The sequence below is a fragment of the Ranitomeya variabilis genome, chromosome 5 (assembly GCF_051348905.1).
Source record: "Ranitomeya variabilis isolate aRanVar5 chromosome 5, aRanVar5.hap1, whole genome shotgun sequence".
Taxonomy (NCBI): domain Eukaryota; kingdom Metazoa; phylum Chordata; class Amphibia; order Anura; family Dendrobatidae; genus Ranitomeya; species Ranitomeya variabilis.
This window is the reverse complement of record NC_135236.1, coordinates 662,084,649-662,101,238: the sequence shown is the minus strand read 5'-3', so window position 1 is coordinate 662,101,238 and position 16,590 is coordinate 662,084,649. Positions and strand designations below refer to the sequence as shown.

The 16,590-nt window shown below is 42.9% G+C and overlaps 1 protein-coding gene across 1 annotated transcript; it reads right to left on the bottom strand.

Annotated features, from left to right (window-relative positions):
• Window positions 1–1,185: 1,185 nt before the first annotated feature.
• LOC143776797 (E3 ubiquitin/ISG15 ligase TRIM25-like) lies at window positions 1,186–3,518 on the bottom strand. Its single transcript, XM_077266552.1, has one exon. It carries the CDS (start codon window positions 2,910–2,912, stop codon window positions 1,314–1,316), a length of 1,599 nt encoding a protein of 532 aa, XP_077122667.1. The 5' UTR covers window positions 2,913–3,518; the 3' UTR covers window positions 1,186–1,313.
• Window positions 3,519–16,590: the final 13,072 nt, after the last annotated feature.

The window sequence follows — 16,590 nt, the reverse complement described above, 5'->3', positions numbered from 1 at the left end:
AGTGAAATATTTTACCTCACAAAATGAATCCACTGTGATCCCCTGCTGTAATGTCAGTATTGTCTTGAGATGTGGTATGCTCCGTACACGGTCAGACACAGTCAATTTTTAAAATGAACTTTCGTTTGTGGGAAAACCCATATAATGTGATCGGCTTCCCCTGCCTGTAGACACGTCGTGCATCTGACACCGGGATCAGCCGAATGATTCACTGCACCTGCGCGTAATTCGCTGAGGCGGAGTAAATCAGACCGCCGCCATCTTTGTGCACACAGATATCGGCGGTCACATCAAAACTGCGCATGCGCTCCTCCTGTACAAAGATGGCGGCAGTCAGTGAATCATTCGGCTGATCCCGGCGGCGGCGTGTTCGTGACAGTGTTCCACTGGTGGTTCCGTGCAAGAGGCTGAGTGAGTGTGAGAGTGTGAATGTGAGAGTGTGAGTGTGAGAGCTTGAGTGTGAGAGTGTGTGTGGTGTATAGAGTGTGTGTGTGGTGTGTACGGCGTATAGAGTGTGTGGTTCCGCTGGTGGTACCGTGCAATAGGTTGGTAGCCGTAGCAGTTTCCATATTGAGACACCCATCATTTGGTGTCCCAATATGGTGGTGGGTGAACTTCCTCCACTTGGAATTCTGGGATATGATGACATCTGGACAGAACAGGAAATAAAAACATTACAAGGCAATTATATAAATGGATTCCTCACTATGTGTAATATGTATAGGCCGCGTCTCTGCTCCCTCCGTTCTATTGTAAGGCCCAGATTGTTACTGAGCTTCATAGGAAACTGCCAGTGACTGTATACAGCGATCCTGAGATTGTACAGTATATAGTACAAGCGAGCAAACGACTGCGACACTGAAAAAGAAGGATGAACTCAAGTTGTAGAAAATAGGAAGAAAAAAAAAAATTTAAATATTGTACCTTCCCAACAATGACAATTTAAAACATAAAATATTTCGTATTGCCGCGTCCACAAATATCCAACCTGCTGAAAATATAAAATTATTTCACCCGTACGGTGAACATCATGAAGCATAAAAGGAAAGAAATCAAAACTCCAGAACTGTAAATGGTTAATAGCTGCTGTAAAAAAAACTAATGGTACACGGAGGACAAGTGAGAATACGGTCGTCCCACTTTTCGGGATGAAACTGTGAATGATTTTTATACGGTTTTATGTTCCTGGGGGGTCGTCCATAATGGGGTCCACAGATCACATGACCTGTTATATTAACTGTTCTGCCAATCAGATTCCCCTCCCTGTGATGTCACCGGTCTCCGGGCAAATTTCTTACAACAATTATTATTGTTCAGCTGCAGATTCTAATCCAGTCACCACCACGAACTAATGGGGGACCTACATATAATGCAGCATGAAGGGGCTCGGAGAAGGCGGCAGTGAAGGTGTGTAAGTGTCTGATGGGGTCACACAGCTCATAAAAGGACAACTGCCCGGCCTCATAATCCAGACATATCCTGAATCTATCACTGGAGATCTTGTCAGGTAACCGGATCACTTCCCTGTCATGTAGCGCTAAATACTGATTATTATCATATCTTGCCAGACTCCAGGACTTGTTATTTTCTCCAATCAGTGACTGACCTCCCATCCTGTCTATACTGGGATAACACATCCCCACCCTCCAACCCCCTGGTCTACTGCCCTCCACATCCCAGTAATGTCGTCCTGAGGTAAATCCTCTCCTGCTCATCACCTGATTACACTGGAATCTCTCTGCTGTTTCTGGACGTTTCTGCTTCTCTCCTGTCCAGGTTGCAGTTTTCAGGTCATCTGATATAAGGACATTATTACCAGCTGTGGTTACATCCAGTAATATGTCTGCAGGACCCTCCACATAGATCCCGCTCCTTATACCTGATATTACCTCACATAATGTGTGTAATGTGTGTGAGATCACAGCCACATCCAGGTCATCTCCATCATGGGGCTGTTTATCATGTCCCCCTGTGTCCTCATCACCTCCCTCCTCCTCAGGATCACACAAGTCACCGGTGTCTGGTTCCTGTAAGACAGTCAGTGGATCCGTCATGTTACACAGCTCCTCAATGTGTCTCATCTTCCTGGACAGCTCGGCCTTCTTTACTTCCAGCTGATGGATCAGAGCAGACAGTGGCAGTGACTCTTCCTTTTCCTGCCTGGAGATCTCACTCAGGACCTTCTTCTCCAGGTCGTCCACCCGTCTCCTGATGTCTGTACACAGGGCAGTGACTCTCTCGGCTTCTCCAGCTGCTTTTTCTTGAGCTTTTCTCCTGCGCTCCTCCAGACTCCGGACTCTTTCCTGCGTCTTCTTTCTCTTTGTGATCAGATTCTGGAGAACATTTCTCAGTTTGTTCTTCTTCTTCTTTGAGGCCTCATCCAGCATCTCTACCCGATGTCCTCGATGTTCTCCGGCCAGACTGCAGGACACACAGATACAGATGGCATCCTGAGTACAATAATACTTTAAAAGTTCCTTATGGACAGAACATTTCCTTTTCTCCAGAGAAGTGCTGGGATCAGATAAGACGTGTTCTGGTGATTTGCTGTGAACCCTCAGGTGTTTATCACACAGAGAAGCCTCACAGAGTAGACAGGATCTAACAGCAGGTACAGGAGAGTCCACACAGTAAGTGCAGCAGATCCCGGTGATCTCCTCTTGTTCTTGCTGAGTAATCAGGAAACGTTCTGCGACATTATGGAGATTTATGTTCCTCGTCAGTGTCGGCCGCTCCTGAAACTCTTCTCTGCAGTCAGGACAGGAATAAACTCCAGACCCGTCCTGTGTATCCAGCACACGATCAATACAGACCCGGCAGAAGTTGTGTCCACATCTCAGCGTTACAGGGTCCTTAAATGTAGATAAACAGATGGAGCAGAGCAGCTCGTCTCTCAGATCAGCAGACGCCATGGCTGACGGAAGAAGGAGGAAACGAAACTGAAAGTGTCTAATGCTGAACAGGACAAAGTTGTAGTTACACCCAGTCACTTAACCCTTCATTTCTTCTTTCCTAAAGCGATAACTTTTTAATTCTTCAATCAGTATAGCCATATGAAGGTTTGGTTTAGTAAGAAGAATGTATGCGATAAATATACAATTTTGCTGCACATATATTGTATTGACTGATTATTCTTTGTTGGGGTGGTGCGTCATTAAATGAAAGAGCAGCAATTCTATCATTTTTTTTTTTCTTTTTCCAAGAATTGTTTTAGAATATTCATCTCCAGGGCCGGCGTCAGCACCCGGCGCACCCAGGCAAGTGTCGGGACCCTGAGCAGGAGAGGGGGTTCACTTGCCTTTGGGGACACCGGTGCACTATGGGGGCTCAGAGCCTGTGCCAGTGTCGGCACCCATGAGTGTCCCCCCACTTGCTCAGGGCCCCATCACTTGTGATACTCACCTCTCCCTGTTCCACCGCTGTGACGTCTTCCGCATCTTCTGACTGTGACGTCTCAGGTCAGAGGGCGCTATGACATCACATCTGTGCGTCCTCTGCCTGAGCAGTCACAGTGCAGAGAGCCATTATATATGGAGCATTATAGGGGGCCCATTATACACTGGAGCATTATACATGGGACCCTTTATATATGGAGCATTATGTGGGGCCCATTATACACTGGAACATAATATATGGGGCCCATTAAATATGGAGCACTGTATGGGGCCCATTATACACTGGAGCATCATATATGGGGCTTATTATATATGGAGCACTATATGGGGCCCATTATACACTGGAGCATCATATATGGGACCCATTATACACTGGAGCATCATAGATAAGTGTATTTGTATTAGTTCTGATCAGAATTGAGGCTATATATAAATATCTCCAGAACGAGTGGGATAATAATTCATAAAACCCCCATCAGGTTACAGTAGGGCTGAGTGACAATACATACTGTTCTCTCTGTGCGCATTCTCCTATATCTGACAAGTCAGTGCTCTAATAATTCCTTTGAAGTCAGGGGAGGTTTTTATGCCTAATTGTTGGAATCACTGTCACATTTTGAGAGTCTGATGTCACATAAAGTGACTGCAGAAATTTGTCTAGAACCCAGAATACCCATATGGGGCTACGAACCGGGCAGGTACCGCTCCCACATGGGTAAGCACCGCTACTAGCAGTGACCTTATGCACTTGGCACTTTATTGTTAGGCGGCAGCACATAGGGCTTTCTGTCTACCGGCCACACTATGTCTACATTGCAGTAGGTAAATCGGTCTCCTTGTGCTCCGCCTCCCTGACACTTGTTTTATACTATGTAAGCCAGTTCCCTTGTGCACAAGGGCTGACTTTCTCTTCGGTCTATGCTAGTATTGGAGTGCGTGTTACTGTATTATGGTACCTCCTCAGTTTTCTTTCTGGTCATCACCAAGTCTCTATCATTTTACTGTGGTTTTATGGTGTTTTGTATTTAATACTTAATAAATTTCTTTTGTTCACTAGATTATGTACAGTGTCATAATTGTGGGGCGCTATACTCCGTTGTTCGCTGTAGAGTCTATTACAGTAGGGCTGAGTAACAATACATACTGTTCTCTCTGTGCGCATTCTCCTATATCTGACAAGTCAGTTCCCTATCTAATAATTCCTTTGAAGTCAGGGGAGGTTTTTATGCCTAATTGTTGGAATCACTGTCACATTTTGAGAGTCTGATGTCACATAAAGTGACTGCAGAAATTTGTCTAGAACCCAGAATACCCATATAAAACTTATTTAACATACTTATTTAATACTTTATTAGTTCAAAATTAAAAATCTGCAATACAGGTTTTACACTCCCAATTCTAAAGTAGGTGTCGTGTCGCACTCTGCTAGGTGTCGTAGTGGAGAATCCAAGACAATGAAAACTAAATATATGGAGTTAAGGAAACTGTCCCTATATTCTCCCTTCAAAAAATTCCCTACCTTGCCATGGAGGTTGGCGCCCTAATATATCCAAAGTGGTGCCCCCGCTCACTGTCGGCTGGCCCTCGTGTGCCCTACCACCAAGAAATTACAAGTTAAACACATGCAAAAAAAAACAAGAGTATAAAATCAATGATAGAATGATGATACCACAAGTAAATTGAACTTTCCTGAGGCCGATGGACCAAGTCCAATAGATACAGCATCAGCCCCTTGCTCAAATGATAATACAACCATATAGCATATAAGGGGAACAGCTCCCAATCACATATTTCCAAGATTATATGTAACATACATGCTCAATAATTATATATATTACTAATGATAGTACTCAGGGCCAGACTGGCCATCGGGCACTTCTGGCAAATGCCAGAAGGGCCGGTGCCAGTAGTGGGCCGCTGCACGCCGACTCACCCCCCCACTAGCGCCGCCGTTGCGGCATTCAACTATACCGGCGTCTATGACGCCGGTACAGTTGAATGCAATGATGGAGGAGAGAGCGTCTCCTGACGTCCCCTCTCCCATCATTCCCCGCTCTGCCTCTAACACTGCGGGTGCGCGCGCACTCACTGTGTGCCAGGCAGTGCAGCGGCAGCCGCCGACACAGGAGCAGGGAGCAATGCGGGCACGAGGAGCGGTGAGGAGTGTGTTTGTGTTTTTTTTACTGGACTGTGGGGCCATTCTCGGGGGGAGGAGAGATGCGGGCTGTGCTGCATACTACTGTGTGGGATGTGCTGTATACTACTGTGTGGGCTGTGCTGTATACTACTATGTGGGCTGTGCTGTATACTACTATGTGGGCTGTGCTGTATACTGCTACGTGGGCTGTGTTGTATACTGCTACGTGGGTGTGCTGTATACTGCTACGTGGGTTGTGCTGTATACTGCTAAGTGGGCTGTGCTGTATACTACTACATGGGCTGTTCTGTATACTGCTATGTGGGCTGTGCTGTATACTGCTATGTGGGCTGTGCTGTATACTGCTACGTGGGTGTGCTGTATACTGCTACATGGGTGTGCTGTATACTGCTATGTGGGCTGTGCTGTATACTGCTACGAGGGCTGTGCTGTATACTGCTATGTGGGCTGTGCTGTATATTGCTACTTGGGCTGTGCTGTATACTGCTACGTGGGATGTGCTGTATACTGCTACGTGGGCTGTTCTGTATACTGCTACATGTGCTGTGCTGTATACTACTACGTGGGCTGTGCTGTATACTACTGTGTGGGCTGTGCTCTATACTACTATGTGGGCTGTGTTATCTGCTATGCGGGTTGTGCTATATACTATGCGGGCTTTGCTATGGGGGGTATATTATATTCTATGGGGAGGCCGTGTTATATACTATGTGGCTGTGTTATATACTATTGTAGGGGTATATTATATTCTATGGGGGAGGCTGTGTTATATACTATGGGGGGCTGCATTATATTCTATGGGGCTACATTATATAGTATGGTGAGGTGGGCTGTATTCTATTCTATTCGGGGCTACATTATATTCTATTGGGGCTGTATTATATTTATATTCTTTGAGGGGTGATTGCATCATACTCTATGAGGGGGCTGCATTAAACTACAGTATGATGGGGGCTGTATTATACTCAGGGGTGGCTGCATTATACTCTGGGGTGGCTGCATTATATTCTGTAGGGTTGTGGCTTATTATACTATATGTGGGCTGCATTATAATGTATCGAGGACTACGGGGAATACGTTATACTATATGAAGAACTATGAGGCGCATTATACTATGGGAAGTGAATTGTACTACATGGATGACTATGGCGGGTGCATTATACTATATGGAGCACTATGAGGAGTGTATTATGCTATATGGAGGACTGTCTGTGTATTTTAATATATGGAGGACTACAGGGAGTGTATTATACTATGTGGAGGACTGTGGTGCACATGATAATATATGGAGGACTATGGGGTGTATTTTACTAAACAAGTAAAATGCTGCATATTCAGATTGTTTTTGCTGGAACAAAAATCCTTGTTCTCAGCAGCACATCGCCGGTGTAAACTGTAGATGTGCTGCTGATAACATGATACTGTATGGTGATCTGTAAGTGATCTATTAGTGATCATTTTGTCACATCATTATTCCTCAGCTGGTGGAAAAAGGCCGGGAAACAAGTGTTGAACAACTTCAGTATTCTCAATCAAACTCATTTAGCGGCCTGAACTCAGCGCTTGTAAATACAACCGAAATGCTTTTGTGTGATGTGCAATATGTTAGCATTTGGGGCCCCATTTTAAACTTTGCCTAGGGCCCCACTTTGCCTAAAATCGGCCCTGCCTACAAGTGTACAAAGATATTATACAGTCACCATGTGACAAGTGGGCCTGTGTAACTTCAAATGCCAGGGCTGAATTTTAGTCCCAGTCCGGCCCTGTATGCATATGCGGTGAATACACCCTTAATAGGTGCTAATACTGCCCTTATTATAAAGTCAATAAATAATGATACCACACAGTGTAAATAGATTTTACTGCCAAACTGTGCTCATAAGTGATGCTGTCACACAGTACACCTAAATAATGATACCATACAGTGTGCATAGATTATACTGCCAAACTGTGCTCATAAGTGATGCTGTCACACAGCACACCTAAATAATGATACCACACAGTGTAAATAGATTATACTGCTAAACTGTGCTCATAAGTGATGCTGTCACACAGTACACCTAAATAATGATACCATACAGTGTGCATAGATTATACTGCCAAACTGTGCTCATAAGTGATGCTGTCACACAGTACACCTAAATAATGATACCATACAGTGTACATAGATTATACTGCCAAACTGTGCTCATATATAATGCTGCCATACCATAAACAAAAATAATGATACCATACAATACAAATACATAATGCAACAATGAAAATTACATCAGAATATACCTATTAATAGCACCGTCATATCCAACAAAGTGCCCATGATGGCACCAACACGTGCCTGGTGATAAGTAACCCTTGATGCAGAATGGTAACGCTAATGATCTCATGCCACCAACGTTTTAATAAGTAGCAAGTGTAATAAAAGTCACAGAAAAAATTGAACCTAAAAACCAATAATACACGGCATATCCTGATCGAGTACCCACCTGTAATGGCCAGGATGAGGCAGATAATCCAACCTGGGCACACGTCCATTCTGCGCGGTCAAAGGAAAGATACAGATCTGAAGAACTCAATGGGGAAAATATAAGTATATACGTAGAGAAACGGAAGTAAGAGACGGAGATTGCATAATGCCACGGTATCTTCGTGGCGGTATTGCTGCAACAGTTTAGAACAGAGGAGATAACACACAGCGCTGAGAAAATAAAGGGAACAGTTGAGTATTACATCATAAGCCTCAAGTCACTAGACCTTCAGGGGCATCAATCTGTCCATAAGCGATTGTAAATCATTGTCACCGGCTTTGGTGCAAATTAAAGTGACAACTGGCGAAGCAACCTCCAGAAATGGCATGGTTTTGTAGGTGGTGGCCACAGACAATTCTTCTCATCTTCTTCTTCCTGACTGATGTTTCTCCAGTTTTGGGTTTTGCTAGTGTCCTTGTCACTACTGTTGGCACGAGGCACTACCTGCAGCCCATTTACGTTCTGCAGATAGTCCAGCTGATCTAGGATAGCATGTCTATACATTATTTTTATGTCTCCTAGGACAGTCTCGGGCATGGCGCAGATACCAAAATATGGACCATTGCACAAAGAGTGCCAGACAGAACCATAGAGGGGCATCGACCAAGCAGAAGGACCAATATCTGCTCCTATGTTTGAAGAGAGCGACCAGAGCTCTACAACATGACCTCCAGCGGGAAACCGATGTTCATGCTTCTGACCAACAGAAACCATATTGGTGGCATGATAGTCCCACTGGCCTGTACTGGGAGCTTTGTTCCCACCCAAACACTGTGCAGCTCGATTGGCCTTCATCACAGAACATCATTGACGCTTCCTTCTCTACACAGATGAAACCAGATTCACCGAGAGCACATGTGACAAATGTGAAAAAGTCTGGAGATGCTTTATTGTCCATTATTATCCAGCATGGCCAGTTTGGCAGTTCTCAGTGATGGTCTGGGTAGGCATATTTTTGATGGTCTCATAAATCTCCATGTGATACCAACGATACCTGACTGCTGTTAGGTATGGGGAAGAAATCCTTGGGACCATTGTCAGACTTCACACTGTGATGTGGAATCCATAGGTCAATTGGATAACGATTGTGGTTTACGTTGACCATTGATAAATCACTTTGCTCTTAGCAAATTCCCCATCTTATTGCATGCAAATTGCCTCTTTAGAAGCAGCGATCCTACAAGTCACAATCGATCCTTTAACGGGCCTTGAAATGTGACTTAGGATAAAAGCCAGATCCGAATTTGAACAGGTGGTGCTATAGAGTTCAAGTGACCAGTCTTCTTCCGCTCTGATTATTACATTGGAGCATTGCACGGTGAGTAAGCCTCATTATTACCTTGGCATGCCAGAGCCAATATGTCACTGTCCGCAAGAAGAAAAGTTACCATTTTATAGCAGTAGAGATTTTTCGTGTGAATCTGTCATTCATTGAGATGCATGATTTACGTGGTACCTTAATGTTTTTGAGCAGAATAGTTGTATACAATTGTATTTGAGTCCCTCACACTTAGGGTGCCCAGGCATGAAGGACATTGAGTTGTGTTTTCATATCTCTTCACCCATCAAAATTTCTAACCACACTTTAACATATAGGTAGGCTCAGACCTGTGATGATCAACCCCTTTTTGAATATTTTCATCTCCCCATAGTTGCTGGGAGTAAGTGTCCCATTCCCTCGTGGCATGGAATTCTGAGTAGACTCTTTGGAAGAAGATTTGGTGTCATGTCACTGAGTGTCATGTCTTTCCCCATGCTTTTGTACATCTGTGATGTCCACATGTGTGGAGGATCAGCATAATGCTGTGTGTGGTAATCCTGGCAAAGTCTGCCAGTGGCTCTAAGCTCTGAGGTCCATAGTTTCTGAGCTGTCATCTACACTGCCACCATGAAGTCGAGCAGCATGGTCCAGAAGAGGCTCATGGGGACTTTTAAATCAATGTGAGAGACTTGGGCCAAAATACTGGAAGCTTGTCTTGAGTCAACAACCATCATAGGTTGCATTAAGATGATCAATTAAAATGTGTTAGAGGTGTCCATGAGACATGAGGTGCTAGCGCCCCTAGACATTACCACTAACCAGAAATTAATAGACGAATGGGCCAGGATGAGATAGCGGTGGCTTGAACTCTATGTACACTACATGCAGGAAAAGAGTTGCTATGGATGGTGAATGTAACCCAGAAAATTGTTGTCCTAATGCCTTGTGAAAATGGACTTTAGTCTGACCAACTCAATAAAACGTATGATTCCTGTAGTAGAAAAAAGACCATTTTAGAGCATTGCCTTCAGATGGTTCCAGCTATATATCGGCAAGCAAATACATTATTGGAGTTTTGTGTGGACTATCGATGGCTGAATTTCTGCACAGTTTGGAATGGATAACCATTGCCCCAAAAACTAACAAAGAATCAATTGGACCAGGGCAAGTTCAACAAATTCATAGATCGGAGATAACTTGCTAAATTGAGAAAACACTTTAATATTCATCTTCTAAAAAGGGGTCAGAGATTCCATCATGGCAATGGGGCCCTGTTCCAGATTTTGCATTCTGCCTAAGAGCTTCAAGTTACCCTAATAGTCTACGGAAACCAATTCTGTACTCTACACCAGTGGTCTTCAACTGGTGGTTTTCAAATTCCTTCACTTCTAGGATGCCATGATAGCCCGTGACCGTCTAGACATGTTGGGAGCCACATGAAGACCATTGGTTTAAACAGATGTAATAAATAATGAAAAATGTAATAATCTATTTATTGTTTGGTTGCAGTTGGCTTGATGCCCCCTTCTTCTCTGCTCCACTATTAAATATATCACACAACGGCAGGTAGATGTTTGATTGCCCTTCTTTGGAGACAGACTGCTCCCCCCTCTTATCAGAAGGTTTTGGATAGAATAGCCAACATCCGCAGGATGGAGCACAGGACAGCGCTATTGAATGCGAGTTTGGACAGATTTGAGAATGTCTGGGCTCCCTGGGACTATTTTAGGGCCCAAAACAACAGTTAGGAGCATGTTGGTTTTTGAACAGGTTTCTTCTTCCCTTCCCTTCCCTATGTGTATGTCTCATCTTATTTAGTATTGTGGTTTTATAAGAATTGTAATATGAGTACGGGGATGGAGTCGTCTTAACTTGGCATCATTTAGAACTGCTATTGCACTTTCTGTCTTGTTCTGTTCTATTGCACAATATGTTTTGATGCCACTAGGTGGAAATGTCTTCTAAGAGTTCATTCTAATTGTACTCCATTCTTTGTGATCCTCTAATTTTTAAGACAAATTGTAATTGTTTTGTCTCATTTCTGATTGTAAAATTTTATAAAAATTACAGCTATTAAAAAAAAAAATACATCACACAAGAGATTTTATCCCGACTTTTATTGTATTTTCAGATTTTCGCGTCTTGCATTAATTCTGTTCATTTCATGCTGCCTATAAAGGAGATGCAGTAAGTTATTAAAATCATTTATAAGGACTTTTAATTTTTAAACATATAGTATAAACAGTCTTTACTACTTTTAGATTAACAGAGGATCATGCAATCATTTTGTAATCTGAAAAATTGTAGTTACAATTGGACAGGGTATTAAAAATCCTCCAAACGCCCCTATGGGTCATACATATAAGACATGAGTGATTGCAATGACAACATGCAGAATTATAGAATTGTTACTTATGTGTTCTACTAATAAATTAAAGTACTTTAAATTCCTGCTCATTTCAGGAGGCGGAGTCACTCAGTCACATGCTCATTCGTAGGACCGCCCACTAGACTCATGAGTCCACACTAGCTCAGTCCAAGAGGCGGAGTCACTCAGTCACATGCTCATATGTAGGACCGCCCACTAGCCTCATGAGTCCACACTAGCTCAGTCCAAGAGGAGGAGTCACTCAGTCACATGCTCATATGTAGACTAGCAGTCTGTAGACTCATGAGTCCACACTGAGCAGAGACTTAAATCTCTGATATTGCAAGTTCTACTAATTCTTTCCCCAAAAAAGTTAATATAAATCTACTCAGTTCCTCCTGCTCTGTAACATGCTGCACGGAGATAGCATACCATATTCAACCTGACAAATCTACTGTAACAAATGTGATACCTGGTTTATCATCTTATTGCTGTGGAAGATTCTTCTACATTGGAGTCTTAATCTTCATCATTGGGACATTCTTCAACTGGAAGAGGATACAAAGTAATGACATCACAATGCAAAATGTACCCAATATATATAGGGGAAGCGGAAGTCCCCATAGCCTTTTTGTTTTTAACTGCCCACGGCTTGATATTGAGCCGTGGTGACTTGATGGATGAACAATTATTAGGAAGTTGGATTTTGTGCAGACCTAAAAAGGTCCACCAGGGTCTTCGCTGCCATTATTTTGATAGTATCAAGCCATCAAATTGCTGGTCTTCCTCTTCGCCTTGTTCCTTCTATTCTTCCCACCAAGTTGTCCTTCTCCAGTGATTGCTCTCTTCGTGTGAGGTGTCCACAGTAGGCAATAAAGGCACGGATGATTGACCTCGTGGAGACCAAAACATCCAACACCGCGGAGACACCCTCACGTGTTTCTCAACGCAGTGATCCAGAACACTGCCCCCAAATATGCAAATGCATGTAGAGGAGTTGTGGAGACACCATCACGTGTTTCTCAACGCAGGCAGTGAATAGCCAGGCCTTTCCCCGGGAAGGAACAACCAAGGGAAGGGCAGCATCCAATAAAGGAAAACATCCAATAAAGGAAAACCACCTATGCCAAGCATGGTATCCATCCTCAGACAGCTTTTTTTTTTTTCCCCTCAGATGGGAAGTTCCACAGTCAGGTAACCAAAACTATAAGGAACTCATCTCCCAAAACAGCGTGCCACATACTCAGTGCAACCGCCATTCCCATCATCATTGGAAAACACACAAAACATTTTTTTATTAACAACCAAAAAAACACTTCAAGATACATTAACAAAATGTTTCCACTTTTTAGTCTTCCAAATTCCCGCTGCATCCACCTCCCATCTCCACCTCTGATCACACACAAAGCAAAAATACAATTTTCCCAAAATAATTTTTATACAGTTTTTAACCTCAATATCCTTCCTTTTAAACACATACACTTTCCTCACATCCCACAAAACCTCTTTTATACATGTCATCATCAACCACAATACTCTCTCCTTCTCCCCACACATACCCAATCCAAACATAAAAAGCTCAAAAGACAACAAATTCACCTCACACAGCTCCTTACACAAACCACCCAGACCTGCAATCACACTTCTAGCATACTGACAATTCCAAAACAAATGCACCACACTCTCACTCCCACCACATCCACTCCTCGGACACCTCTCACTCCTCACTAAACCCCGATTTTTGAGAAACTCCCTCACCGGCAACACCCCATGCAATGACTGCCATACAATCTCACTCTGCCTATTTGCCATACCATTCACACGTACCTTCTTCCATACTTTCTGCACATCATCCCCTCTTACCATTTTAAAATCTGGCAAGAACAGCCTATGGGCTCGTCCTACAATAATGTCACATTCCATCTCTCTACACTCAATCTTCTTATATACAGCTTTCTTCTTTTCTAACAATCTCACATCCACATCACACAGTTCATACTTCACTAGAAATTTGTAAACCCACACATACCACACAGGAACCTCAAAAGCCACTGGGCTCCTAAGATCTCTTTCACGCCATTTCAAACGAAACAAGAAATTTCCAAACAAAAACCTGCACATACATGCATACTTCCCATCCATCCTAATCACACCTAGTACAAACACCATAATATTCACGCCGAAAAAAACATTCAAATTTGGGAAACCCAGTCCCCCCTTATCCAAACTCTTCATAATAATCTCTCTCCTCGCACGCTCCATACGTGAACCCCAAAAAAAGACAAACAAAACCCTATTTAATCTTCTAATACACATGTGGCTTGGTGGAAACACCATCGCAACATACAAAAAAATAGGTAACACAACACTCTTAATAACTAAAATTTTACCAAAAACGTAAGATCCCTCAAACTCCAAAAATTAAACTTACGCTCCACTCTCTCTTTCACATCCACCCAGCTTTCCTCTCCATCCAATTTCTCTGAAAATTTCACACCCAAAACCTTTATCGATCCACTCACCACATTCACTCCAACATCATCGCTCAGACTCCTTCCCCCAAAATTCTTACACTCACTCTTCTCCCAATTCACTTTAAAAGCAGATGCTCCACAAAAAATAGAAACCAACAACTTCACACGCCGTACCGAACACTCTGAATCACACAGCACACACACATCATCCATATAGCCACTCATCTTCCATTCTCTCCCCCCACCCCCGGGTACTTGCACACCCCGAATCACCTTATCTTTTCTTAACAGACATAACAAAGGCTCAATTGCGCAAATAAAAACGATAGGGGACAAAGGACACCCCTGCCGAACACCCGAAAATACATTTACTCTCCTCCCCACATTTCCATTCAACAACACACAACTATAAATATTCTTATACAAACTTCTCACTCTCTCAACAAACTCAGAAGGAAAACCCATCTTCACAACACACTAAACAAAAAACCATGCGCCAATCTATCATACGCCTTCTCAAAATCCAAACTCAACACATACACGCCCTTCTTACGATTCATGCAGTCCCACAAACAATCTCTCAACATACACAAACTTCCATGTATTCGTCTTCCAGGTACCGCACAACATTGCTCCTCACCCACCACACTCCCAACCACGCCACGCATCCTGTTAGCCAAAAGTTTTGCATAAATCTTATAATCACAATTCAGCAATGTGATCTACCTCCAATTTTTTAGATTTTTCAAATCACCTTTTTTTGGCAGTAACACAACCACCCCTGCACGCATACCATTTGCCACCTCTGCATTCGCCCACACATACTTACATACATCCACAAAATCCTTCCCAATCACATCCCACATCACCCGATAAAATTCCACGGGTAGACCATCTTCCCCCGGTGTTTTATTCAACGCCATACTGCACACCACCTTCCATACTTCTTCACCCGTCACCTCACCCATCAAACTTTCCCTTTCTATCCTATTCAAACTATTTTCCAAAACACTCAACACCTCACCCTCCAAACCTTCATCCCTCCATTTCACAGCATACAAATCATCATAAAACTTTGCCACTTCCTCACACAAGTCCGCGCCACTAACTTCATTTCCACCCATCCCATTCAAAACACTCATACTCTGTCTCTTCCCAAAAACTTTCTTAAAGAAAAAACGCGAGCACTTCTCATTCTTCTCCAAATTCTCTAATTTGGCCCTGTACACAATACTCCTCCCTCGTTCTAACAAAAAATCATTCACTTCTTTTTTCACTTTCACTAAATCTTCACTCACATCCATCCCTCCCGCCCTCAACTTATACAACACACTCAATCTTGCATTTAAAAAAACAAACCTTTCTCTCTTTGCAGCCGCACACTTGTACCCGAGTTTTTTAAAAAAAACTCTTGGTTCTCCATTTAACCCAATCCCACCATTCACACACATTTCTGAAATCACTCCTGCACCCACACCACTCTGCATAATGTCTTTCATACTCCTCTCTCACCCCCCCTCCTTCCAGCAAACTCACATTCAACTTCCACACACCTTTCCCAGCCACCTCATTAACATGCAAATCCAATTCACACTTCATACACACATGATCCAAAAAAACACCCTCTCCTGTGCATAACTAACAAGAATCAGATTTTTTGAAACAAAACAAAAGTCCAATCTAGACTCCACCCTCCCACTGTATTTAACAACGGAGTTATCTTGCATGCCCGCTGCATATCTTTTAAACCAAAATCACTCACCATATCCATTAACACTTTCCCTGACGCATCTACATTCACACTTCCCACATCACAGTTCATATCACCAACTATCACAACAGGCACTCTTCCTGGAATAAAAAACTTATTTTTTTCAGATAAAACTCTACACTCCTGTTTATCCACAGGTGCATATATATTAATAACGCAAAAACGAACATTTCTAAACTCAAAATTAGCCAACACACACCTTCCAACCTCAATCACCATATAGTCACTCAAACTCACATCATTTCCCTTCACCAAAAAACCCACACCATCATTTTTTATTACAGGCACTCCCTGACCACACAGACGCACCATGAAGCCATTCTCTCCCCTTCACACCATCCACAATCCCACACTCCTGCAGACAAAAAAATCCTGCATTCTGGGTTGCAAAAGAATCCAAAATGGCTGCCCGCCGCAACCTGCTTTTAAAGACCCTCACATTTTGTGATATGATTACAAAACCCATCACATACACAAAAAAATACTAAAAAAAACAACCTACAAACATGACATTACTCAACTTACATGAAAAACAAAAAAAAACAAAAAAAACATTTTTAAAGGCAAATGCTATATACAAAACCACCTAGCTACTGAAATAATAGCACATAACTACACAGCACCGCCACTGTCCTCCT